This window comes from Camelina sativa, chromosome 3 (genome assembly GCF_000633955.1).
Source record: "Camelina sativa cultivar DH55 chromosome 3, Cs, whole genome shotgun sequence".
Lineage (NCBI taxonomy): Eukaryota > Viridiplantae > Streptophyta > Magnoliopsida > Brassicales > Brassicaceae > Camelina > Camelina sativa.
The window spans coordinates 2536214-2561460 of record NC_025687.1 but is presented as its reverse complement, the minus strand read 5'-3'; the positions used below and the strand labels follow the sequence as shown (position 1 = coordinate 2561460).

The window sequence follows — 25247 nt, the reverse complement described above, 5'->3', positions numbered from 1 at the left end:
ACATTTTTTTACATCTCTAGGTTTATTGGTTTATTTATTTCAATTAATTTGAAAATTCGACTCAAAATCATGTACGTTTGATACACGGACCCACCTGACGAAGCCTAACTTCCTCAAATTCCGTTTGATACACGGAACATAGCCATCGATCGGGTGGGAACAGGAAACCTCTTTTATGTCCCAATATAACGATACAGCTACCTCCTTCGAAGGCTTCTGCATTATTCAAGAATCAAGATCTTCAAACCGTGAAACAAAAACAAATTCAAAACATCGGATGGTACGTGAGTAGAGTAGTTACTTCAATCGGTCCATTATATATGAATTAGAAAATTATTAGAGTTATTTAATTTGTCTATGGTGAAAAATAAATAAATAGATAGTACATATGAATTTTATTTTATTTCAGTCAAAGAATGAGTGAGCAGATTCAAGAGTGTATTGTTCTTATCAACTATTTTTTAATTTCCATGATTAACTTTATACAGAACTTTTTATCATAACCATATAGAAATGTTGAATTCAGTGAACCTTAAGATATATGATAACAAAAAAATTGTTTCAAAACCGTTTATATTTAGAAAAAAAAATACACAATTTCTTACATGACAGGTAAGATCCATTGAACCCTAAAAGAAGTATTGACTACAATTAAAAATCATATAGAAGAATCTTTTGCAAAAATGTTAAGAAATCTTAAATTTAAGGTATAGTATATATGCAATTTCTATAAAACTAATATATTTAAAGTTAAATCATATCTTCAAGGATTAACTTTGCTTTTGCTTTTTTTCCAAAGATTTATTATGTGAAGAAATGACATCAAAACAAGATATTATAAACCCTGTCTTCACTTTCTTAGAACCTTATATAAACTACTCCAACCTTCGTTCACTTTTCATTCTCTCTATCGTTTTCATTCTCCGATATTTTGAACGCAAAATCGATCTTGTTCAGATGACAACATCCACCGTCGATAAAGGTCTCATCGTCAGCTTCGGTGAGATGCTCATTGACTTCGTTCCTACGGAGTCCGGCGTCTCCCTCTCCGAATCTCAAGGGTTTCTCAAAGCTCCCGGCGGTGCTCCGGCCAACGTGGCTATCGCGGTGTCGCGTCTAGGAGGTCGTGCCGCCTTCGTAGGGAAACTCGGTGACGATGAGTTTGGCCATATGCTTGCCGGAATCTTGAGGAAGAACGGTGTCGCCGATCAGGGGATCAATTTCGACAAAGGAGCAAGAACTGCACTCGCCTTCGTGACTCTGCGTTCTGACGGAGAACGAGAGTATATGTTCTACCGGAACCCCAGCGCCGATATGCTTCTCCGTCCAGACGAACTCAATCTTGAACTAATCAGATCCGTACGTAAAATCTTTCTCTCTGTTTTCAAGATTTCAAGATTGTACGTATTTGGTGGTTTTGTGATTTTGTTATTCGTTTGTGCAGGCGAAAGTGTTTCACTATGGATCAATAAGTTTGATAACGGAGCCATGTAGGTCAGCTCACATGAAGGCAATGGAAGTGGCGAACGAAGCCGGAGCTCTTCTCTCCTACGACCCCAACCTCAGGGAACCTCTTTGGCCATCGCCTGAGGAAGCTCGGACTCAGATCATGAGCATCTGGGACAAGGCTGATATCATTAAGGTCAGTGACGTGGAGCTTGAGTTCTTGACTGGTAACAAAACCATCGATGATGAGACAGCTATGTCTCTGTGGCATCCCAATCTGAAGCTCTTGCTTGTTACTATCGGCGAAAAGGGATGTCGTTATTACACTAAGGTAATGTAACGCAAAAGTTTATGTTTCATTCATCATCATCATGACCATGGTTTGTGCTTGTCATTGATGTTCTCTTGTACACTTGCAACAATATGATTTGTAGGGTTTCCATGGATCTGTTGAAACTTTTCATGTGGACGCGGTGGATACTACCGGGGCTGGTGATTCTTTTGTTGGTGCGCTTCTAAACCAGATTGTTGATGATCAATCTGTATTCGAGGTAAATCTCAGTGATCTTGTATATACTACTCAATTGTGTGGATCTTGCTCAGTCCATCAAATTTAATTTACTGATGTCGTTTTTTAGGAGGAAGAGAGATTGAGAAATGTGCTGAGATTTGCAAACGCTTGTGGAGCCATCACGACGACTAAAAAGGGAGCCATTCCAGCTCTTCCTTCAGATTGTGAAGCTCTCAGCTTTCTTGAAAGACAAGTAGAAGCGTAAAACCTATCATCTTTAGTCCACAATTCTCCTTGTCCATTGTAATTTTGTGTGTTTTGGATTCTTGCTGATGTTTCTGATTTGTGGTAAAAAGGATCCCAAAGTTTTTCTTCTTTTGTCAGCTCTTTGTCTTTTCTTTTCTCGTCTTCAATCTATTGAATAAAACAGAATAGTGGTGTCTTATGTCACAAGGTCTATAAAAAGCAGAGTAGTAAACATGAAGAAACGAAAAACCTAAGATAAACAGAGCAGACACATTTAGATTCGAGTTTTTTTTTGCATCAAGCATTAAGCATTTACCATGTTCAAGAGGTATGAACAAACTCAACACACAGGCATCTCAGAGATTTGGACAAAAACGAAAAAGAGATATGTGATAAGCTCTCTCAACATATCTTACACGACTTAAAAGACAAAACTATAGGTATGACATTAACTCCATACATTGATACATCATTCTTATGCAGATAGGTTTCTTGTTTTAGTTGCAGATAGGTTTCTTGTTTTTGTTTCTTCTTATACATTGAAGAATGTCTACACATAGTTTTACATATAATAGCTCTTTAGCCAAGATCAGGAACAATGAAGTGCTCCTCATCATCATCATCATCATCTCTGATCTCAAACCTCGGCTTCTTGTTGGGAACACTAGACTTCATGGGTTTGTATGAATGAACATGACCTAAATGCGAAACAGAAAGCTCAGGAACTTCAGCTGCAGGAAGAGCCTCCTGATTAATCTGATCACCAAAGAATCCCATATCTGAAAACCAGTCTAACTCCCCGGCCCCAAGATCAAGCTGTCCTTTCTGCTCAATTTCAGACAAGAAGAAGTCAATATCAAACTTGCTACAAACAAAAAGAGTGAGAATGATCTAACATGAGTGAATATCAATCTCATGTCTACCTTATCAGTGGATTCAATATCAGAGAAGTGGAAGAAATCGTCAACAGCCCACGGAAGCTGAGTAGCAGAAGAAGTTTGTTGCTGCTGCTGGCTTGGGGTTTTAGCAGGAACCTGATTAGCTTTCTGTTGGTTGTTGGAAGGCTCAGATTGATTCTTCTCCAACTCTTTAGTGCAGCTAGTTGAGGTGAGAGCTACTTTGATCCCAGTGGCTAAGAACCTCTGGTGATTAGCAGATCGAGAATTAGCAACGTGGATGGACTCATCGCAATCCCTGCAAAGCAGAGCTCTATCCTCTACACAGAAAATGAAAGCTGCCTTCTCCTGCAGGTCATAACAGCATAACGAATGAGCAAACCCTAGTCTTTCTTAAACAACAAGGCATACATACAATACAAATCTGCTGCAGTTTCTTCTATAACATGTATAAAAATCACAACTTTATAACCAAACTAACTAATCTATCAAATCTTTGACGAGATCTAATCAATAACAACCTTGAGAAAGAGAGATCTATATGTGACTTACTTGGCAGATATCGCAACGAGGGAATTTGGTAGAGAGAGAGTTGAGATGAAGGCGTTGATGCTTGCTAGCGAGTTTGTTAGCAGCGTGAATCTCGATGTCGCATTTAGGGCAGAGAGCAGCTTCGTCGGCGCAACATATCACCGTCGCCGGAGCTTTCTCACACACATCACACTGTATCTTCATCTTCAAATATAGCAAATATAAAAAAAAACAGAGGTTTTTGATTGATACTAGGGGAAGTAATCAGAATCAGAAACAGAATGATTAAAACAGAGGATGTTTGTTTTGCTTGTCTGGCACTTCTTAGAGTAGCTAAACAGAAGATTAGGTTTTGAGGAAAGGCTATGAGAAATGCCTACAGAAATGGAGATGCAACAAGTTGGTTGGTGAGCTAATGGTTGATAATGAATGAAAGAGAGAAGAAGAAAGAAGAAGATAAGGAGGGGATTTGATGAATCTCTGAAAATCTGTTTCTGCGTATCAAAAGGAAACACTCTGCTTCTTCCAGCAAGGTCCCGTGGGTCCCACGCTTCTTCTGTGGCTCTCCTTCGTCCTCTCTCCTTCTAGATATTATTTTTTATATATTCACCACTTGCTTTTGCTTTATATAATTATGTCAGCAGAGAGATTTTTGGATTTGTTACTTTGTTCTCCTCACCACTCACCAGTCAAATAATTCGACTAGACTTTTCTTTTAACTTTTAATCTCCGTTTGCGAGCTGTTGCTTGTTGCCTTGAATTTCAAGTTTACTGAACTTTCTAATAAGGAATACAAGAAAGATATAGAAAAATGGGCTTTCATCATGAAGTATAAGTAAAGAGAGAGTTGGGTTTCAATCAAATCATCAGTGAGAGAGTTTGGACAAAAGTGAGACTCTCTCTCAGAAGTGGAATACTACACGACCACTACACGTAATCTGGATATGGACATGTGAATTTATTCTTTGTTATAATGACATGTTGTGTACTATATACCATTCGATCAGATATTTTTTTCTTCTTTCGATATTTTTGCTGCTTTTCTCAATCATGAAAACGATTACAAATATACTGGCAAATGGCACGCGTAATGTTAAAAGCCTGTTCTAGAAAGAAAAAAATGATCCGCACTCTAGAAGAAAATTTTGACATGGTTTGGGTCACATGAATTGGATTATCCATACTAGTAAAAAACCAATCTATACACATTTGCAGTTTTGGTCAGAGTTGAGAATTCTTTTTAGTTTTGCTTTTCTTTGGTAATAAAATCGAAGAAATTCAAAGAATTGATGAAGCTTTACTCCCAAAAAAACACCTACAGCTTCTGTACATGTTCATCCTTGTGGATATCCCCATGAGAACTAGTATTGTTCATTTTTGCTGTATCTTGATTAAGCAGATTAGAGAATCCATTACCAATTGATTTCCACCAGCTAGACCGCTCTAAGGTAGTTTGATCCTCATTACTGGACAGTTCAATAGACCTGGCTGACTCAGTCTGCAGCTCAGAGAATCTCACAGCTCCTAATAGCTTTTCCGGAAGCTCTGAGTCGGTCTGACTCTCAATGAGGAACGCTAGATCAACTGTCAATGTTGTAATATAGCCAGAGGCGAGATGAACAATGGCACTGGCGACCATTGACGAACCGATATCAACATCAACCTCGACAAAGTTATCCCCTGTAACATATTTGCAAGACAGTGCACGTCCAATCACACAGATGGCTTGCTCTCCAACAGCTTTTCTTACAATCCAAGGGCCTTTGACTATATTTGCAATCAGCTTAAGCCTCGATTTCTTGAAACCATCATCTCCTTTAAGAAACCGATCCATCAGGGATCCTTCAAGAATAGGCTCAGTGGTAACAAAGTAAGCCACAGCACTGTAATTGTCTTTGTGAGGAAGCTGGAGATTGAATGCCCAAACAAAAGGCTTAGTAGTTCCATTCGTTTGAGTCACCTCATCGATAGCTTTCCTGATACGGCTGCTGGGATAACTCATGATCTCAGAAAGCTTGTTAGGACCTTTAATCCAATCAAAACCAAGAGGCTTAAGAAGGAAATCACCAGCAGGTATTTTAGCTTTGTCAGAGAAATAGTTTGGTCCTCTAACCATAAATGTGTCAGGAGATGGCGTAGTCCAACCGTTATTGCAGTTATCTGGGTTAAGACATGGAACAGCTCCTTCTGATTTAACTCTTTTAATCCATTCTGGCTCAGTTTCTTCGCCTACAGAGCCAGCCATATCTTGTAACAAAACCTGCAAATCACAACTTAAACCCTTGAGTAATCCAATGGAGTCTAAATAGACAAGATTGCTCAAAGAAACAAGAATGAGAGCAATGTGTTGGTAACTTGAGGTTCAATTCAAAGCTACACCAGAAAACTAGAATCAAATTAGTAAATTGATTAAAATCACAATCAAAATTCAACACAATCACACATGATTTGTGATTTCGTAGAAACCCTAAGCCCTTGATGATCTGTTAATTTAACATACAAAAGACAAAAAAAAAAACACGGGGCCTAGTTAATTGAATTCAACATTCAATCATCATCTATAAAACACCAAGTAGAACAAGGAATTGAGGAAAGGGGATTAAAAAAGTTATTTTGATCTAAAAGAAACAGAGCAATCGAACCCTAGAAAAAAAAAAACGAAAACAAGTTTTAGAGATTCATACGAGGAATCTTCCACAATATAAGGAAAAGGACAAGGAGCGTAACTATAAACCACCTTATCAGCAGTAGTCGAAGAAGACAAGGAGGATCCTCCAAAAACCCTAATTCAAAGATGAAAAGTTATCAAAGAAAAAGAAGAAGAAGAAGAAGAAGAAGAAGAAGATTAATCCTATATTATTATTAATGTTTTTTTGGGATTATTGAAACAGAGAGAAGAAGCAGCTGTGATTAGAGAGAGAGATCCTAAATTCTTCGCTAGCGTAACGCTTTTGTTCATATCTACTATCTTATTATCTCCTTTTATTATTATAAACTCCAACTGGAATTATTTAGAATTTAAAATAAACTTTTTTTTCTCCCTTATATTTAAAATTAAACTTTATCAACTGGATTTAACACAAAATTTATAGTTCTTTTTTATGAATACTCTAAAAATAAAACTAAATTATATTGTTCCTCTCTAATCAAGTAATATTTTTTGAAAGGAAATTAATGTTAGCTTTGACCTACTACTACTTTTTATCCTTCTAAAAATAATAATGAAAATAAATGGAAAAAATCCAAATGACATTACTTAATAATATAAATTAAAAAAAATATAGTATTGATATATTTTTCTCCTCGCACATCGTAACTATTATATTTATTTATTAATCGGCGCCTCTCCTTCTCTCTCCGGTCATACGCCTCCACCGGATTGGGCCATCTCACCCTCGCTTCTTCCTCTCCGGCGACGGCAAATCATAATTTTTACTTCCTCTCACCGTCCGTCGAGTGGAGCATGTACACTGATATGGATCCTCGTCAATTCGAACACTCCGTAAGTTATTTTATTCTCTCTGCGTTTTAACATGTTCCCTCGAGATTCCCAGAAATCGGAATAACAATCCTGCTCCTGCGCTTTTGATCATTTACCGCTTTCTCATTCGATTCGATTGTGTTACTATCGATTATTCTCTAGGTTTTTGCATTTCTGCTTATCGTCTTGTGTATTTGGTCGCTCTTCGTAGATCCTCCCTAGTCTTCTCAAACTTTAAAACATGAATGCCTTACTCTACTTTGACAACTGTTGAAATTTTAGCTTTGCAACCAAATTTTTGTAGTTTCACTCGTGTTATTGGATTATTCAAGTACAAAAGAGGATTCTTTGATTTTTGGAATTGCTATGTCATATCCTCAAGCTGTGTATACTGTTACCTTATCCTCTCTAAAGGATTGTATTTGTTGACCAGGTTGTGGATGATAATGATATTCACAGCATTGTAATGTCATATCTTCTGCACAACTGCTTCAACGAAACTGCAGACTCCCTCGCTTCTTGTACTGGTGTTAAACAACCTTCTGATGATCGTGATAATATCCAGAGAAGAAAACGTCTCTACGACTTTTTTCTTTCTTACCTTTTTCTTTTTTTTACACTGCTGATTAACGAATGCTTATTATGCACTCTTCTTGTCTGTGTGTATATGTTTTGATTTCAGAAATCATACATTTTGTAATGGAGATGAAGGCATTGAAGGCTGTTGAACTAACTGAACAGTTAGCTAAAGACTTGCTTGAGAAAAACAAGGATTTGCACTTCGATCTTCTACGCCTTCATTTTGTTGAGCTAGTCTGTGCTCGGAAATGGTTAGAATATTTTATGATTGCTTTTCCGTTGAGGAATTATGTTTCTTATGTTCCCTAGAATCTTGAAATGGTTCTCTCCATGTGCAGCAATGAAGCTATTGAATTTGCTAAGACAATATTGGCTCCTTTTGGGACGGTTCATAAATACGTAGAAAAGCTTGAAGTTAGTCTGAATCTTGTTTGACCCCTAACATTCATATCTTTCCTGATGTCTTGGCATATTACGTTTTTTATGTTTTTCCAATTGATGGGAGACTTGTTCTTGTTCTTCCTGCGGCAGGACGCAATGGCATTGCTGGCTTATGATGACCCTGAGAAATCCCCATTGTTCCATCTCTTGAGCTCTGAATACCGACAACAGGTTGCCGATAATCTCAACCGCACAATTCTTGGTCAGTTCTTTTTTTTAACCTCCAATAAATTCTCTAGCCTCCTGTGACCTTTACAAATTGCAAGTTTTAACTCATTCTTCACATCGTCTAGAACACACAAACCAACCAAGCTACACACCAATGGAAAGGATCATACAACATGTGACAGTTGTCAGACAATACTTGACTGAGGAGAACGGCAAAGTAATCATAATATTTCAGTAGTTTATCCGTCTATCTATTATTGTGTAGAAACACCCTGGAAATAGTATGTGCCTGTGTTAATACGCTATTTCATGTTTTATGATAGGATGCGTTTCCTCCATTCTCTTTGAAGGATTCTCTCAAAGGCTAAGATTGGGGGACTACTCCAGAGTTTGCTAGGAGGAGGATATGCTAAGCATTGTCATGTAAATACCTAAAGGCTTTGCTCATCTCCATTTATTGAATCTGTCTTCATCTCCAGCAAACATGGAGACAAGGTTAGTCTTCCATGGCCACAGGAGAGAGTTCCGGTTTGCTGTTGCAGGAAATCAATACGTGAAGGGCAGTATCTGTTTGGTTTGGTTTGGTTCAGTTCTCTATCGGGAAATTGTTTCCTTAACTTTTGTGCGAGTTTGGTCGATAAATCTGTGATTCAAATCCTTGGAAAACATATTTAACTTTGTAACTATCGTTTATGTTTTGGTAAAGAACACCCACAATTCAAGATTCTTTGCAGACATTCAAAGCGAAGACCAAATGAAACTCTGCAAATAATCAAAATGAACAAAAGCGAAAGAATATGAATATGATTAAAGACTACAGACTTGGACTACCCCCAGTTCTAACCAAATGACCAAATCCAAGAACTTTTCAAGAGAGGATCATACAAAGGAACAATGACTTCCCTAACAACTTCTAAACACGCAACTTCTAAGCTTTCTTGTTTTTAATTCTAGAATGCAGTAAATCCCAAATCCATGAGCCCGCAATGAGAAAGGAGATATTTCAAGAGTAACTTGCTAAATTGGACACTAACACAGTCTACACTCAGTCTTTTGTCGAGGGAGCCTCAAGATCAGGCGATGGCACACTCTCTTTCTGACTTGAAGAAGGCATGGGCCTTCTTAGCTCTGAGCCCCCGTTTTGTTGTTCCTGTTGTTGAAGCCTCTGCTGCTGCTGCTGAAGCTGATACAATTGCTGGTGCTGAAACTGAAATTGCTGGTGCTGCTGTTGTTGTTGCTGATGTTGTTGTTGCTGCTGCTGTTTTTGTGACTGAATCTGGAGCTGCTGGAACTGTTGTGCAGCTAAGACGGTGTGCATCGACTGATTATTGGGATAAAATTGCTGGTTTGGTCCAAAAGAACCATAGTTCATCACTGGTGCACCGTTTGATGTACCTTGCCCCGTCAATACCTTAAGATGCTGGACTTCCTCCTTCAGTGCATCATTCAACGCTGTCAAATAGAGAAAGACGACCAATAAGTTCAGCATTCACGACAGTTAGCAAGGAAACATGGTAAGAATTATCAGTCTGTATGTAAGTGTTTGTGAGGAAGATCCTCACCATCCTGTAGGTGAACCTGTTGCTCCATTGTTTGTACTCGTATTTTAAGCTCATTGTTTTCAACATTCATCCCATTTGTATCTCTCTGAAAAGAAGGAAGAAAAGAGAACAAGATTAAAAACCATAAGCTTACAATATGTTAACAAATATCATAGCCTAGAGTTAAATTTGGTCAGCAGGACCCTAAAACACTAATTTACCCAACCTGTAACAGAGTCAACTGGGCTGAGAGAGACGTTGCCTCTGTTTGTAAAGTCTGTACTTTCCTCTCGAGCTCTGCTATGTATCTCATCTTCCTCTCTTTTGACCTTGCTGCAGACTGCCTGTTTGCCCAGATCCTATCAAATGATAAAACAGGTCATGCATCTTCTCCAACAAAGAAGCAAACATACACAAATGAAAGATAAAAGATCTGTCTTCGGTAAAATAAAGGAACATTGCATAGGGCTATCAGCAAGGAAGGTCCAACAATCTCAGCCAAATATTATAGAAAATGTACCTCTTAGCACGTTTTGGATCAATGAGAGCAAGCTCAGAAAGTTTAGCAGCAGAGATGGCTTTCTTAGAGTCAACTCCAGAGACATCTTCATTCAGCATCTCAGGCTTGATACTTGTTGAACCGTCCATCGATTGGCTATGTTGGTGCCTGATTCTCGGTCTTTCACTAGAGCTACCAGGCGTACTCTGAAGGTTAGAAGTGGAGCCTCCTAATTCATTCCTCCAAGCAGGTTCAGATGGCTCACCCATTTGAGAAGTAGAAGTAGCAGAAGAATTGAATTTATCCATATCAAGATACATATACATCAAGTCCTCATCAGTATCATCAGAGAAAGAAGGTCCATCAGCAGCAGCACCAACAACACCAAGATCACTATCAAAGCTCAAGTCATCAGGGAGAGTAAGAATCTCTGAATGAGCTCGGCGATGGCCAAGATTCTTAGGTGGATTATCCGGCATTCGGCTTATATCATGGCTGAACCGGTTAGTAGCATCTGCGCTGCTGCTCCCAGTTGGAGTCAAGTGAGGAGGAAACGATGATTCAGCTTTCATTGCAAAGCTACTTGCATTTGGTGAAAACGTTGAGTAACGACCTGATGGTGGAGGTAGACCTCCACTAGGTGGTGCTGGAGCTTTCTCCTTATCCATTCCAAGAACTTAGACCTTAAAACCCTACTAATCTGCAGAACCATCATTTTCAATTATATTGTATACTATAGCTATCAAAGATTAAATCTTAAGCTATCACAATTCACACGCTTTATCTCAGCCCTAAATCAAAACAAACCCTAGATAATTTACACACGCTAAAGAGAAACCCTTAAGCAGATTGAAAGATGGGATCTTTTCAATAACTTACAGAGATCTAGTAGTGAGCAGCCTCCAGAAACCAAAGTAGCAAAACGGTCCAAAGAGAGATGGACGAAACCAAAGAAAAAGGTAAATAAAGGAATTATCTGGGAAAATTCTCAAAATCTGTGAGTAAAGATAGCTAATGGGAGTAGAGACGGAGAAAACACAGAGAGATCCTACGAGAGAGGAGGAGGAAGAAGAAGAAGAAGAAGAAGAATATTCATTCTCTCTCCATTAAAGGATTCGTGGAAGGAACTAGTGTGCATCGGAAGATTTGCGAAGTGACGTCGTATTGACTTAATCGGTCTGGTTCTGGTGGAACTTACAAGTGTTGTGTACAATCTTTTTTACTGCTTTGGTCGGAATTTGGGTAATAATCCCGTGCTTTATCGTGTTGCTATGAGTGATGTTACTGACCGTTGGATTGGATGAATAAGATGATTAGATGTCTGGTTCGTGATGAAGATGCAGAAGACGAATTGGTTTCGTCAAATTTGGTTCACGTGGTTGTTAATTTTTGGTTGGACCGTCTAGTGCTGCGTATTTTATATAGATTAAATTTGACGACTTTCTAATTATTTTATTAGGGAAATTACTAAGAGCAAATCCATTGCACCTCCTCAAATCACTTTTAATAATATTAATCTAAATTTAGATCTTCATATCCTTGTTTTTATGTTTTGTCCTTCCATTAGTCATCCTTGGGTGTCAATTTTTTTAAAAAAATCAGAAAACTTATTTTACAAGCAACAATCAAACAAACCAAAACCATTTTCCATCTAAACATGAACAAAGAAACAAACGAAACTGAAGACAAAACAAAAGAAGAACAAAACCACTTAGTTATAAAGCAGACACTCGCCCATGCTTCTTCTCGGATTTCCTGCGAAGACAAGAAAGACAAATAGTTTAAACCAGAACCAAACAATACAAATAACAGAACCAAACAAAAGGCAATTAAACATAACCAAACAATACTTAAAACTGAACCAAACAAGAGCCAAAGTAGACTTAAAACAAGAACCAACTGAACATCACTCAACTCTTTTCTCTTTTCCATTAGACTTAATATTGTAAACTAAAACATAGGATTTCAAAGAAACGATTCAGAGATAAGAACCAAACATAGTGATAAACAAGAAAGAAACAAGAACCATGGTCGTGCGTTTTCTTTGTCAATGCCAGGAGAAGAAGTTGTAAGCCTCTAACTCATATAGATAAATCATATATTATAAGCCTCTGGATCCACTAAATCAGTAACTAAACTGAAGACGCTAGCTGTTTACGTACGACTATGGTTAATCAATCACGAGCTTGATGTTCAAGACTCTAAAAAGAGAGAAACGCAATGACAAAAGAGATAAGTTTATTACCAGAACAAACTCTCAACACTTATGGTTTCATCATCATCTGGTACAATCAACAAACACGGTAATGTCATAATTCGTAACACCAAGATCTCAATAAAATTCCAATTGTCCTATGGTCAAAGGTATACCCACCCAAAATTGGCTACAATATCTACAAAGTTGACTCCTGACTGAAACTGGGGAAAACTGAACTTAAAATTAAAATATCAATGACACCATTCAAACAATCAAACACTACACTTCCCAGAAATCTAATTGCAAACTGCCTAAGTCAAATACCAAAGAGAGTATGAACCCAAAAAAAGAAAACACATCCCAACAACAAATTCAAAACCGCTACAATGATCAAAGTCACAATCAAACAAACAGAAATTAACCGCAATTGAAACAGGTTGCAGGATTGTAGAGATAAATACATCATAAACCCTGAATTAAAAAAAATCAAAAAATCAAAAAATCAAAAAAGCCGATCAAACAAAACCTGAGTTCGGCTAAGGAGAATCGATCTCAGGAGATTTTAAACAGAATGGGAAATTTTTGGGTTTTTAAGAAAGAAAGCCACATGATTTGTTCAAATCAATCCTTTGAAAGTTCTTTTCCGGATCATCTTTCACTCCCGAGAAAACCCCAATTCCATAATCCTTGATTTTGATAAATCGATTTATGCGAATAGTTTTTTCCTCGTTCGTATCGGGAGGGAGGAGCAAATGAAGAAAAGGAAAAGGAAAAACAAAAAATAACCAATGAATTATTGACACGTTTTGGTGTCTCAAGGTACCTAAAAGGATCTGGGCAGAGACACAGATCTCTGGATAATTACAATTAAAACATTATTTTTAAAAAATTTCTATTATTAAAAAAATGAAAGACATCCCAATGCAATGGATTAGAAGTTGAAACCATGTGATATTGTTTTCCTTGGCTTACGTATGATGTCTTTCAATCATTTGAAATATAGTATTTTTAAAGTTAGTTATTAAAGAGATAAAATCATAAAATAGTTTGAACTTTGAATAGTCATGGTTTTACGGTCTTATACATAGAGTTATTTTTTTATACATGCAAAAATTATTAATCCAAAGGAAAAATCAAGCATATCAAGCCATCAAAAACAAAGAAGAAGATGAAGCATATCAACTATAATAATGCAGCCATATATGATATATCTAGGAAGATAGTCAAGAGCACACGACGACGATGCATGAGTTGTATATGGTTCATATTATAAAAACAAGCCGATGATTTTATTTTCGATTCATATATATCTCAATGTCTATTATTGTAGAAACTAGGTTTCCACAATGAATTTGTTTATGGGGAAAAACAAATTCAGTAAAGTAATCTCTCTAGAAAACCGATCTAAGCTTTGAAATTAGAAGAAAGAGAATTGATTTCGAAGAATTAGGGTTTAGATTACTAAGAACAAGAAGAGAACTGAATAATTGTATTCCCTCCTGGATCTCTTACCATGGAGAAATCTCTCCCTATTTATACATATTCATAGATCGCATAATATATTAACTTCCCTTATGAGACGAACTGAAATAAGAAAAGTTGCTTTATCTCTTGAGTCGGCCGTCGGACGAAGTGGAAGTCGGTTCTTCTCCTTCAAGGCTGGGCTTCCTCCGTCCGAATTGGGCTTAAATGACCTAATTGAGTTCCTAACCGGATTCCCGGTTAAATAACCAAATTATCTTTCTGGTTTAGTTCGGTATGTCGGGGTGCTAAATCCCGCACCAACAATTATGCAGGATCATGTGATTTGTTTGAGACTTTGAGTCGAACTCTAACTGGAAAGATCATAAATATGGACCGTTAACTACTTGATTTTTTTAAAAAAATCTAATAATTAGTATTTCTAAACTTAGTTTTGATCTAGTATTATATATAGTTTATGTGCCATACATGGACAAAAACATCTATTCATATGGTGAAAAATAACTAATTGTTGTTGGTTCCTGAATGAGGAGGATGGATTGATAAAATGGTCTGATGTTCTTTCCAAATAAGTTGGAGTGGGCTTGATCAGTTATGGGCTAGTTTAGAGCGAAAAGGATCATACACAAACACAACATGATCAGCTTCTCTCACCCATCGACAATTGAATGGCCGCACTTACTCTCCTCTCCAAGTCTCAGCTACTTTCCTCTGGCCATACTTCATTTCATTTCCTAACTACGGAATACATTACGTGTTTCTTCTTGTCTTAAACATATTTTTTTATATAGTAATTTCAGCTCTGTAATTTTTTAGCAAATTCCTTACTCCAAAAATATCATTTTCGACAATGTGAATAGGGTTGGGCAAACTATTTATCAGATACATATGACTCCATATTCAATATTCGTATTGAACTATTGATTCATATGTTCATATCTGCTTTTTAAAAACAAAACGTATAACATATACAGTATAGCAGTGTATGTTTAAAACAGAGCATATCACAACTCGATTCATATGTTCATATCCGCTTTTTAAACAAATAAAATAAAATAAAGTATCTAATAGGAATAGCTAGATAGCAGAGCAGATTACGAATACTATTTTTTTTCTTTTTCAGAATGTATCTATACGTTGTTGGGATACAATCCAAGTCCCACATCTGTGGTGAGTGGTGAGGTACTGAGATCTCCTGTTCTAGCTAGAAGAAACCATTTACCGTAATTTCCTTATTAATCCATTAAAATTTTATAGGAGAGTAGTGTAGTTTTCTATAAAGATGGGTCTTATCTTACATTTTTAGGGTTGGTATCGTCCTGAATTGTAACGGGTGGCTTGCCTTTTTTTTACTTGGATAATTAATTAGTGTACTTACCCTACCTATAGATTGCTTTCGTACCTTCAATAATTCTAAATACTTACTATATTCTGCTTGACGGGGATGTATAAGTACAGAGTCTAGTGTTTGCTCGTGCTGCGGTGCATATCGGGTTTATTTGTCTGTAGCTCATTTTATCTTTTGTTCATATGTTTGTATAGTTATAGAAGTGTTTGTTTTCGTGGTAGATAAAGCACGTATAGAAAGTAACATCGGCTTTTCAATTATTGACGTAAAACATGTTTTCGATTGTTTCTATGGAGATGAATTATACTACTAGACAAAGACATGTTTAATTTATCTACTTAAAACACACATTAAAGTATATGCTCACCTCACATATTTGATATTTCTATGGCTCTTTTCATGTTTATCGCCCTTTTTTCTTTAATCAGGTGTGAGTAATCTAATACTAGTTGGGTAATGTGATCATTCACACATGATCAAAGTAAGTTAAAAAGAGCTATAAACCGGCTGCTTACGATTTTTTGTTCTGTATTTTTTAAAATGGATGGTGAATCTTCGGCCAAAAGTGATTACATGGGTACTTAAAGAAGATATACACTTGTGTTTAGAAAGCCATAACATTATACACAAACCCCAACTTGTTCAGACATCAGGATTTTTTTCGAACAAGGGAACGACAACTGATAGGGTCTGATCCTGTTCTACATTGGATCAGTGTTTTTGTCATAAAACTATCTTTGAATTCTTTTCATTTTCACGAGAAGAAAATGATGATAGAATATAATATCATGTTTTTTTTTTTTTAATTTGCCTGATATATAATTTCTATTTTATTTCTGTAGTCCAGTAAAACAGTATCAGAGATTCAGAGGAGGTTCCAATCAATGGCGAGGCATGGCCTTGAATGAAGGCAAAACAGAGAGAACCGAAATGGACACCTACCCATATCAGATTGTCATTATATAAAATCCCAGAAATAGAGGAAATTAAAACGTTATAGAGATCTGTGATTCTTCATTTACTTTTTATGTTATAACCTAAGAGAATAGGTTAATTTTCTTTTAAAAAATGGTGTTACTTAAACTTATGGTAAAAGGTAATGAAACAATGGGTCGACCCCTTGTGGTTTTTGCAGGTGCATCATTGACTTTTTTGGCCCCAAATCTAATTAATGTCTTTTGTAGTTATGGTGCTGAATCTACCACACTGTGGCTTGTGGGTACTCCTTAGATCCTTTATATCTGCAAAATAATTCTATTGCCTGGCTGTACTCTATGGTTTATACATTCTATGCCCAGTGGTGATTTGAATGTACTCATTTTCTTTCGAAATTTCCGATCTTACGTGATTCACTTTTTTTTATGTCTTAGGATTGCTAAGCTGATTGCTGGTAGAGAATTACAGTGTTATGGTACCCCATAAAACTTATATATAATTTCGATATATTTCACAAGAACTCATGTTTTTTTTTCTAAGCCCTGAGTAATTAATGTTATCTCGTTACGATGTTGAGACTGCAAAGATATGGATAGATATCACGGAAATCTGTTATTCTGAATTAATATGGGTGAGGTATACATTTTATATAGAGATGTTTCAATGGACCAACAAGTCATAATTTGTGTGCTGTGTGCATGTATACAAAACTCATCGTTACGAGTATACTTTTATACGTACATTGCATGTATACAAAAATCATTGTTACGTGTATACTTTTAGACATACCGAAAGAAAAATATGGCCATACACATGGTGTTTGCATTTAAAGAGGGTCGAACTTGCCCATCACCCATCCATGTTTCGCAGAAAATATGTAGGTATTCTGCATTCATATCAAGTTAATAAATATTTATTGTTGGACTATTGAATCTCTTATCGTATAACTAGGAAATTTCTATAGGATAAGCTTCTACATGAGCTTGATATGCATTTCTTGTATCTATTTGAGCAGCATGTGTTTTTGACAATCCTGTGGTTAGTTCTTTTTATGACGAGACTTTTTTACCATTTTTTTTTTCTGTTAAAGCCACGACGAGACATATGCATCTGTATGTTTTGGATGTTTAATGGGTTCGCCTGTTCCTTCCAAACTGAAGAAGAATATTATTCTTGCAACAACAACAAAAAAAGCTAATTTAAGAGACATGGCTGCTATATATACAATTTGTAATTGTTGAAAATAAATCCTTTAGAAGTATATAGACCAAACCGTGTATATCGGATACCAAATGAATCAACCTTGTTAAATGTTTCGTCGGTTATTAAGGTTTCTCACTGAAATTTATTTACTTAGTCTCCACTGAGATTGTTTGGGGGAAAAAAAGATTTATACTTCACAGAATCTATTGAACTAGCAAATACCTTTCTAAGTTATACGTTAAAGTACATTTATTTTTGGTTTGATGAAATAGTAGAAGCTATATATAATAAATAAGTGCACGTAATATGTTTTTTTATAAGAAAAACGAAGTCAATATCGAGCTCCGTGTCACCTTCACTCTTACATGCATCTAGGGCTTCCAATAATTATAAAATTATTACTACAAGTCTACAACAAGTTAATGAAGCATTATGTCGCCTACGTCCCAACTGCAACAGTTTACTGATACAATGAAAAGAGACCATAGAGAAGGAACGTATTAGCTAAGTAGTCGTCAGCTCGAACAATTTGTTTATAATTTCCATTTTTTGGTTTGAAAGGTTAATAGTTTGTTCATAAGTTTGTATATCTCTTTCCCACATAAACGACTTTTAAATCACTAATTCTCAAGAGTAATTTAAAACATTCGCTTAACTAATAAAAATTCTCTATAGTATTACATTTCAATAGGATTTTTTTATGGACAATATTTTACTTTATATATTTAAGGATTTTTCTTCTAATGACCGCCGTAAAGTAAACAACGATATATGAATCGCCACACCGTAATAAACGTTTTTTTGCCAGTGACAAAAAAATTCCATTTTTTTCTTAGTTTTTCTTCTGTGTTTTTTGTTTGTTGGTTTGTTAAATGCTTAGTATTGGAAATTGGATACTTGCTACGAATTTCTTCTAAATTCAAAAATTATTTAATCTCTTTAGTTAGTCTTCTCTAGTATATATGCATGTGCTTTCCATATCTTTCTTAGTTTGGAGATTAGATGGTTGGTCACATGAATCGATCTAATTTCTTGCTTATTCAAGAAAGAATCGTTAGTCTTCTTTGGAATATATGCATGTTCTTCTATCCATATCTTCCTGATTTGTGGAGATTAGATAGCTGCTAAGTTAGATTACGTGAATTATTTCCTTCCAACTTCAAGAAAAAGAGTGGTTTAATTTGTGCATGTGCTTTCCATTTCTTCCTTATCACTCAGGATGAGATGGTTGCTAAGCAATTGCATTAATTAATTTCATCCAAACTCACGTAAGCTACTTAATTGGGTTTTGAGATATTGGAGTCATGATGTTGCTTTGTCCACATACTACGAAAATAGTGATAATTTTATTTTATTTTTAAATGATAGTCAACATATTTCAAAGAAATAAAAGTGACAAAAAACCTAATTTATAATATAGATGTATACATCGAATCAGCATCCAATAAAATAAAAATAGTCGTACAAAACTACAAATAGAAGAACTGCATAAAATACAGGTATATACAGTAAATCACAATTCTAAATCAATATCGAGGGCTGTGTCAGCTTTATGCTAACACAGTTGCATGCATCTTTCTATGGATTCCAAGTCCAACAATAATAATAATATTTTTATTATCGAGCAAGTTAATGAAGTGATAACGACTACGTCCCAACTGCAACAATTTACAGGTAGGATAAAAGAAAGGTATAGCATGCATTAAAGAATAAATTACGGCGTCGGTTAATAAGTCAGTTTACTCTATTTCATTTTTCACACTCACTCCATGCTACTATAAATTACAAGGACGATACTCACAAACCTTAACCATTACAACACTCCTTCTGCAATCTTCATATCTAACTAAGAGTTTTTGTTTTCTCTCCCTCTCTCTCTCTCTCGTTTGTTTATATACATAAGTTTACTACAAGATGTCATTGTCAACGTTGGAGAAGGAGGAGAATCACCGGAAAATGGCCGCAGACAAGGCAGAGAAGGGGAGGAAGAAGAGGGCAATGTGGGAAAGAAAGTGGAAGAGATTGGACATTGTGAAAGCTTTTGCTTCCCTCTTTGTGCATTTCCTATGTCTCTTGGCTCCTTTCAATTTCACTTGGCCGGCCTTAAGAGTCGCCCTTATTGTTTATACCGTGGGTGGGCTCGGTATCACCGTCTCTTACCACCGAAATCTGGCTCACCGGAGCTTCAAAGTCCCTAAATGGCTCGAGTATTTCTTCGCTTATTGCGGCCTTCTTGCCATTCAGGTTCACCCTCTGTCATTTCTTTTTATTTTATTATTGAAACCGCAAAATTTCCAACCTCGTATTTATATATTTTCGTCATATCCATACTCATGCACGAATGCAAAACTTACCTATTCTCTTAAAAATTTAGTTATTTTTCCACATATATGTTTATACTAGTTCAGAAGGACTCGGGTCATCGTCAATCTTTAACTATATCCTTAGATTTTGGTCACAATCAAGCTATAATATCATGCTTTTTAGTTTTTAAATTTACATTATTTATGTTCTGATTGGTTGAGTTAACTGTTTTTTATGTATAATCAAACATCTAGCTAGTTGTAATAATTTCATGGACCCACCCGCATATCCTATGATTCTTAAAAACACTTATATATCACATCTCATTATGAGTATTTGTTTTGTTTTGTTATTGAAATTAGGGAGATCCTATTGATTGGGTGAGCACACATCGATACCATCACCAGTTTACAGATTCTGATAGGGACCCGCATAGTCCTAATGAGGGCTTTTGGTTCAGTCACCTCCTATGGCTATTTGATACCGGTTACCTTGTAGAAAAGGTAATTAATTCTTGCGAGTACTAGATTAGTTCTTTTTAATCACAATTAAAATTTAATATAATGTTGTAATGGCACAGTGTGGAAGAAGGACAAATGTGGAGGACTTAAAGAGGCAGTGGTACTATAAATTCCTTCAAAGAACAGTCCTTTACCACATTCTAGCATTTGGTTTCCTCCTCTATTACTTTGGCGGTCTCTCGTTTCTTACTTGGGGAATGGTAATTTCTCTTTTATGCCTTTTGATTTTAGTTTTACCTAAAAAAAACAAGAATTGTAACAATAGTTATAAATAATAAATGATAAAGCATTAAAAAATTCTAATTTTGGTATGGTATTGGCGTATTTGTAGGGTATTGGCGTAGCAATGGAACATCACGTGACTTGCCTTATCAACTCACTTTGCCATGTTTGGGGAAGTCGGACTTGGAAGACAAATGACACTTCTCGTAATGTTTGGTACGTTGAAACTTTAATCAATCATGAATATAAACAAATGTCATTGAGAGTATACATATGTGCAACTTTTAATCAGTCGAATTATTATAGAAGAGACTGAAATTTTCATTTTTTAGCCAGTGATAGNTTTTTTTTTTTTTTTTTTTTTTTTTTTTTTTTTTTTTTTTAATTTTGAATTTTGAATTGGTGGAAGGGAAGATGCATCAACCAACTACCTCTCTTTTAAAAGGTCAATTAGAATATTTACTCTTGGCACATTGCCCATAAAAAACGTTCATGCATGACTTGACTAAACAGGAAAAGTTACTTCTTTTCCATCCCATTACAGACATATATATATTTTTAAAAATATTTACCATGGGATACCTTTTTTTGGACCACTCCAAAGGCATTTAGTTTACCATCAGAAAAACACCCGACATATACGTAGATCTTTTTTTATTGTGTTTTCTTTTGTGTGGCCCATCTTATTACTGCATGCATGTTAAAACATAGTAAGTTTTATATTATTTTTTCTAAAAAAAGAGAGAGGAAAATAGCATATATGTAGAAGAAATTAAACTAATCAAGTGTTGTTGGTTTAAAATGGTTATATAGGTGGCTATCAGTATTCTCGTTTGGAGAGAGCTGGCACAACAATCACCACGCATTCGAGTCATCGGCGAGACAAGGCTTGGAATGGTGGCAAATCGACATCTCTTGGTACATCGTCCGATTTCTCGAGATTATCGGTTTGGCTACTGATGTCAAGTTGCCTTCAGATAGTCAACGACGTCGTATGGCATTGGTTCGTTGAAGAATATGGAATATATTCGACTTCTCGTCTCAATTAAGTTTGAAGTATTAGCTAATGTCTACGTACGTTTAAAGTTTTTTGGGTAAACGTAACACTTGTAATATTGTGCTATGCGGTGTTGTTTTTGTCTTGTGGTGTGTTTTGAACCAGCTTGCTTAATTAAGATACGTTTGTTTCCATGTGCACGAAATTTTAATATGCGTAATGAAGTTTATCACGGTCTTCTATTTTTTTGGTTTGTCTCTAACTCACGCAATTATGACTTATGACACAATGATCGGGTACTTATGACATCACACTAGTAAATTGCAAATTCCATTCAACAACATTATGATCATTTCTTACTTAAATATATTATTGGCTTATGGTGATGTGTATTTTGCCGTGGTTCATTTTTATTGGAGAACATGCAAGAAAAGTAACTTTAAGTAACAAGAAAAGATTAGGCGGAGTTAACAGAAACGGGCCAAACGGCCAGAGAGAGCAAAATGGTTGCTACCTGGCAAAGCACAATATGCCGCCAATTCCCTCCACCTTTTTTTTAAAACAGATTTGACTTTTATTTTAAAAAAAAAGTAAAAAAGAAGTGCTATTACTGAAGTTTTAATGGGTGAAATACAATGTTCAACTGAGAAAAAAAAGTTCAAAATTAAACGTTTAATGAAGCACCAAACCTAAAAGGCTAAAACGCATCCAAACCTAAAATGCATTATTTCTTCATCCATCGTCCTCTACAAACTCCAAACTAACCGAAAATGTTAGAGCTCAAAATTAAAATTAGAATTTTCATTTATTTGTATGTGATATATCATAACAACTACAATTTAAAAAAAATCAAGAAGAGATTAGCATACAAATATATAAAAATTCATATCCATATATATATATATATGTGTGTGTGTGTGTGTGTGTGATAATACTGATTATAATAGAAACAGATAAACAAATTTATATCCACTACTAATAGTTGCATTTACAATTTTTGTGACATACTAGTTGATAAAAAAATGACAATGCATTATATTTTTTTTATTATATACTGCACCGTACTTTTACAATCTTAGGACAGTTACTAAATATATTAAAGGTTACAAATTTCAAAACCTTAAATGTGAAGAGGTATCAACCTGCGTGTCTTTCATGACGTAAAAGCATCCTTAAAACCATTCTTTAAAACAATTACAAATGTCCCAAGATTTACACATGTGCCTATTATGCTTAACTCTTAATTCTCGGATTAACCAATCAAACCCGGATCGTTACGCATAAAATTAAATATATATCTTTTTAGAAAATAAAAAAAAGTTAGGCCAACCAAGTGGCTATGCATGTTGTTTTCCTAGCTACATCCTCATCTGGAGACGAGGCAAATACGAGTTAAAGTAGAGTGTGCAACTTTATGTTTTCGTTGTTAAGTAGTGATGATTACTCAAATCCACCGATACAATCCTTAATCTCCACGACATTCAGCTTCAATACATCAACATAACATCCTCTCCTCCCCTATATAACCAAACCCTTGGTCAAAATCATATAACTCATCATATCTCAATAAACAACAAACCCATATTCCTCGACGGTCCAATGGGGGACACTACTAAGGGCGATGACTCCAGCCAAAGCAAATCGCTGCGTAGGGAAAAGAGAGCGTACTTTTTCAGGAAATGGACCCGGATCGATCTGATGAGAGCTTCCGCTGTTGGGGTTGTTCATGTATTGTGTCTGTTGGCTCCGTTTAACTTCAAATGGGAGGCTCTCCAGTTCGGTGTGATGCTTGCCATAGTGACTAGTCTCAGCATTACATTCTCATACCATAGGAACTTGACTCACCGAAGCTTTAAGCTTCCTAAATGGCTTGAATATCCCTTCGCTTACTCTGCCCTTTTTGCGCTTCAGGTATATTATATATCGTTTATAACCAAATATAGATACACAGCCAACGTATATCCCTCAGTGCGTTACCTTTGAAATTAAACGTCTATATATATTTTTTCTTTTCAGGGTCATCCGATAGATTGGGTGAGCACCCATAGGTTCCATCACCAGTTCACAGATTCAGACCGTGACCCACATAGCCCTATTGAAGGATTCTGGTTCAGTCACGTCTTTTGGATATTCGACACCAGTTACATTAGAGAAAAGGTAGAAAAATATTTATAATCTCTACAGTTAAACCCAACAAATCTATATGATTAAATCTTAAGTTATTATGAGATTTTAACAGAATATAAATATAGTATAACTAATGGCGAACGACCTACGATGTAAACAGTGTGGAGGACGTAACAACGTGATGGACTTAAAGCAACAATGGTTCTATAGGTTTCTTAGAAACACAATTGGTCTCCACATCTTAACCTTTTGGGGCCTCGTCTATTTTTGGGGCGGTCTACCTTACCTAACTTGCGGCGTGGTAAATTCTCTATCTTTTTTTTTTGGGTGCAAATCGTTTGAGTTAAATAAAAAAATTGGTTTATACGTTATGAATATTATACAAAAATTTTGACGTTTTGAAATATATATCCCACGATGTAGCAAAAAAAAACAAAAAAAATTCCATTATTATTTTAACCATTCACATCATATTTCCGACAAATGGTTCCATTGCGCATGTTAGAAATATAATCACTAAAATAATTTATTAATCTACTAAAACTAAATTAAAAGCACCTTGCAAGACTTTTGTTTTCGAATATTTTATTGTTCTTGTATTTCACTATTCATCCAACATACTAACTAACTAGCACATATATATGGTATTTTTTTTGGCAACAGGGTGTTGGGGGAGCAATAGGTTACCATGGGACTTGGCTCATAAACTCGGCCTGCCATATTTGGGGTTCGCAAGCGTGGAACACCAAAGACACCTCTCGTAACGTTTGGTATTTTTATTTAAGAACTCTATTCTTTATATATAGACCATTAAACCATAACCAGAACTGAAGGGAGATTAATATTGAGTGAATGTGCAATGGCGCAGGTGGCTTGGGCTATTCACGATGGGAGAGAGCTGGCACAACAACCACCATGCCTTTGAGGCGTCGGCTAGGCACGGACTAGAATGGTATCAGGTAGACGTAACTTGGTACCTCATTCGGTTCTTCCAGGCTCTCGGTTTAGCCACAGATGTCAAATTGCCTACTGATGCTCAGAAACGCAAGATGGCTTTCGCTCGTTAGTTAGAGCTCTATATCTATCTAAATTATATGTGTACCTCATATATCACTCCCTCATTTGTTATTTTATGTTAAATGGTTAAGAATAATTCTGTTCTCTCATGAACTTGTAAACTAGTTGTGATCCAACACATTTTAATACCTGAGTACATTTCACGCTGAATGAACAATAAAACTTAACGCATTATATCTTGAAAGAGTAACCGGACCTTGTGCGAGAAGATTTCAGAAGATGTCCGGTATTTCTTGACTCCCTTTTGGATGTCTCAAGCTAAAAAAAAGGAATATTAGCTAAGTAGTTTTGAACAATAGCATGCATTATAGAATAAATTACGGCGTCCCGGACTTCTCGCCATGCATTCAGCTTCGAGCGCTCATTCATTATTTTTGTTGTGGATGACATGCATCGTCAAACCACAAAAAATCCAACCTCGTATATATCACGTCACGAGTGCAATAGAACTTTTTACAATCTCGTAATTAACATATATATATATATATACATAT

At 35.9% G+C, this 25247-nt stretch overlaps 7 protein-coding genes across 8 annotated transcripts; 4 read left to right on the top strand and 3 right to left on the bottom strand.

The window, feature by feature from the left end:
* Positions 844 to 2402, top strand: LOC104764054 (probable fructokinase-2). Its single transcript, XM_010487498.2, has 4 exons — positions 844 to 1359; positions 1445 to 1777; positions 1881 to 1997; positions 2085 to 2402. The coding sequence occupies exons 1-4, from the start codon at positions 958 to 960 to the stop codon at positions 2220 to 2222; spliced, it is 990 nt and encodes a 329-aa protein (XP_010485800.1). The 5' UTR covers positions 844 to 957; the 3' UTR covers positions 2223 to 2402.
* Positions 2594 to 4115, bottom strand: LOC104764047 (B-box zinc finger protein 24). Its single transcript, XM_010487486.2, has 3 exons — positions 3652 to 4115; positions 3127 to 3447; positions 2594 to 3028 (listed from the first exon to the last, which is right to left on the bottom strand). Exons 1-3 carry the CDS (start codon positions 3832 to 3834, stop codon positions 2783 to 2785), a joined length of 750 nt encoding a protein of 249 aa, XP_010485788.1. The 5' UTR covers positions 3835 to 4115; the 3' UTR covers positions 2594 to 2782.
* Positions 4791 to 6460, bottom strand: LOC104764038 (protein ENHANCED DISEASE RESISTANCE 2-like). Of its 2 annotated transcripts, none has more exons than XM_019243310.1 (2): positions 6358 to 6460; positions 4791 to 5890 (listed from the first exon to the last, which is right to left on the bottom strand). In XM_019243310.1, exon 2 carries the CDS (start codon positions 5873 to 5875, stop codon positions 4946 to 4948), a length of 930 nt encoding a protein of 309 aa, XP_019098855.1. In that variant the 5' UTR covers positions 5876 to 5890; positions 6358 to 6460; the 3' UTR covers positions 4791 to 4945. The 2 variants fall into 2 exon arrangements, with proteins under 2 accessions (XP_019098855.1, XP_010485776.1); XM_010487474.2 differs by having other exon boundaries at positions 6368 to 6460.
* Positions 6936 to 9025, top strand: LOC104764029 (glucose-induced degradation protein 8 homolog). The gene is made up of 7 exons (XM_010487464.2): positions 6936 to 7132; positions 7545 to 7686; positions 7794 to 7941; positions 8029 to 8104; positions 8222 to 8333; positions 8425 to 8516; positions 8623 to 9025. Exons 1-7 carry the CDS (start codon positions 7094 to 7096, stop codon positions 8665 to 8667), a joined length of 654 nt encoding a protein of 217 aa, XP_010485766.1. The 5' UTR covers positions 6936 to 7093; the 3' UTR covers positions 8668 to 9025.
* Positions 9086 to 11713, bottom strand: LOC104764021 (probable transcription factor PosF21). The gene is made up of 5 exons (XM_010487452.2): positions 11219 to 11713; positions 10361 to 11039; positions 10067 to 10199; positions 9862 to 9946; positions 9086 to 9751 (listed from the first exon to the last, which is right to left on the bottom strand). The coding sequence occupies exons 2-5, from the start codon at positions 11005 to 11007 to the stop codon at positions 9345 to 9347; spliced, it is 1272 nt and encodes a 423-aa protein (XP_010485754.1). The 5' UTR covers positions 11008 to 11039; positions 11219 to 11713; the 3' UTR covers positions 9086 to 9344.
* On the top strand, positions 19282 to 21776 carry LOC104764013 (delta-9 acyl-lipid desaturase 1-like). Its single transcript, XM_010487440.2, has 5 exons — positions 19282 to 19749; positions 20172 to 20312; positions 20390 to 20530; positions 20662 to 20768; positions 21366 to 21776. Exons 1-5 carry the CDS (start codon positions 19420 to 19422, stop codon positions 21562 to 21564), a joined length of 918 nt encoding a protein of 305 aa, XP_010485742.1. The 5' UTR covers positions 19282 to 19419; the 3' UTR covers positions 21565 to 21776.
* Positions 23089 to 24903, top strand: LOC104764004 (delta-9 desaturase-like 1 protein). Its single transcript, XM_010487429.2, has 5 exons — positions 23089 to 23460; positions 23566 to 23706; positions 23837 to 23977; positions 24340 to 24446; positions 24545 to 24903. Exons 1-5 carry the CDS (start codon positions 23149 to 23151, stop codon positions 24741 to 24743), a joined length of 900 nt encoding a protein of 299 aa, XP_010485731.1. The 5' UTR covers positions 23089 to 23148; the 3' UTR covers positions 24744 to 24903.

Excerpts from the sequence above, each read along its gene's own strand:
- LOC104764047 (XM_010487486.2), bottom strand. The coding sequence starts at position 3,834 with ATGAAGATACAGTGTGATGTGTGTGAGAAAGCTCCGGCGACGGTGATA. Across the intron at positions 3,448-3,651 it reads CTCGTTGCGATATCTGCCAA|GAGAAGGCAGCTTTCATTTT; the intron begins GTAAGTCACATA and ends TATGACCTGCAG. Across the intron at positions 3,029-3,126 it reads ATATTGAATCCACTGATAAG|AAAGGACAGCTTGATCTTGG; the intron begins GTAGACATGAGA and ends GAAATTGAGCAG.
- LOC104764004 (XM_010487429.2), top strand. The coding sequence starts at position 23,149 with ATGGGGGACACTACTAAGGGCGATGACTCCAGCCAAAGCAAATCGCTG. Across the intron at positions 23,461-23,565 it reads CTGCCCTTTTTGCGCTTCAG|GGTCATCCGATAGATTGGGT; the intron begins GTATATTATATA and ends TTTTCTTTTCAG. Across the intron at positions 23,978-24,339 it reads CTTACCTAACTTGCGGCGTG|GGTGTTGGGGGAGCAATAGG; the intron begins GTAAATTCTCTA and ends TTTTGGCAACAG.
- LOC104764013 (XM_010487440.2), top strand. The coding sequence starts at position 19,420 with ATGTCATTGTCAACGTTGGAGAAGGAGGAGAATCACCGGAAAATGGCC. Across the intron at positions 20,313-20,389 it reads CCGGTTACCTTGTAGAAAAG|TGTGGAAGAAGGACAAATGT; the intron begins GTAATTAATTCT and ends GTAATGGCACAG. Across the intron at positions 20,769-21,365 it reads GACACTTCTCGTAATGTTTG|GTGGCTATCAGTATTCTCGT; the intron begins GTACGTTGAAAC and ends ATGGTTATATAG.
- LOC104764029 (XM_010487464.2), top strand. The coding sequence starts at position 7,094 with ATGTACACTGATATGGATCCTCGTCAATTCGAACACTCC. Across the intron at positions 7,133-7,544 it reads CTCGTCAATTCGAACACTCC|GTTGTGGATGATAATGATAT; the intron begins GTAAGTTATTTT and ends TTTGTTGACCAG. Across the intron at positions 7,942-8,028 it reads CTAGTCTGTGCTCGGAAATG|CAATGAAGCTATTGAATTTG; the intron begins GTTAGAATATTT and ends CTCCATGTGCAG.
- LOC104764021 (XM_010487452.2), bottom strand. The coding sequence starts at position 11,007 with ATGGATAAGGAGAAAGCTCCAGCACCACCTAGTGGAGGTCTACCTCCA. Across the intron at positions 10,200-10,360 it reads GATCCAAAACGTGCTAAGAG|GATCTGGGCAAACAGGCAGT; the intron begins GTACATTTTCTA and ends ATCATTTGATAG. Across the intron at positions 9,752-9,861 it reads ACAGGTTCACCTACAGGATG|CGTTGAATGATGCACTGAAG; the intron begins GTGAGGATCTTC and ends TCTATTTGACAG.
- LOC104764054 (XM_010487498.2), top strand. The coding sequence starts at position 958 with ATGACAACATCCACCGTCGATAAAGGTCTCATCGTCAGCTTCGGTGAG. Across the intron at positions 1,778-1,880 it reads GATGTCGTTATTACACTAAG|GGTTTCCATGGATCTGTTGA; the intron begins GTAATGTAACGC and ends TATGATTTGTAG. Across the intron at positions 1,998-2,084 it reads ATGATCAATCTGTATTCGAG|GAGGAAGAGAGATTGAGAAA; the intron begins GTAAATCTCAGT and ends GTCGTTTTTTAG.
- LOC104764038 (XM_019243310.1), bottom strand. The coding sequence starts at position 5,875 with ATGGCTGGCTCTGTAGGCGAAGAAACTGAGCCAGAATGGATTAAAAGA.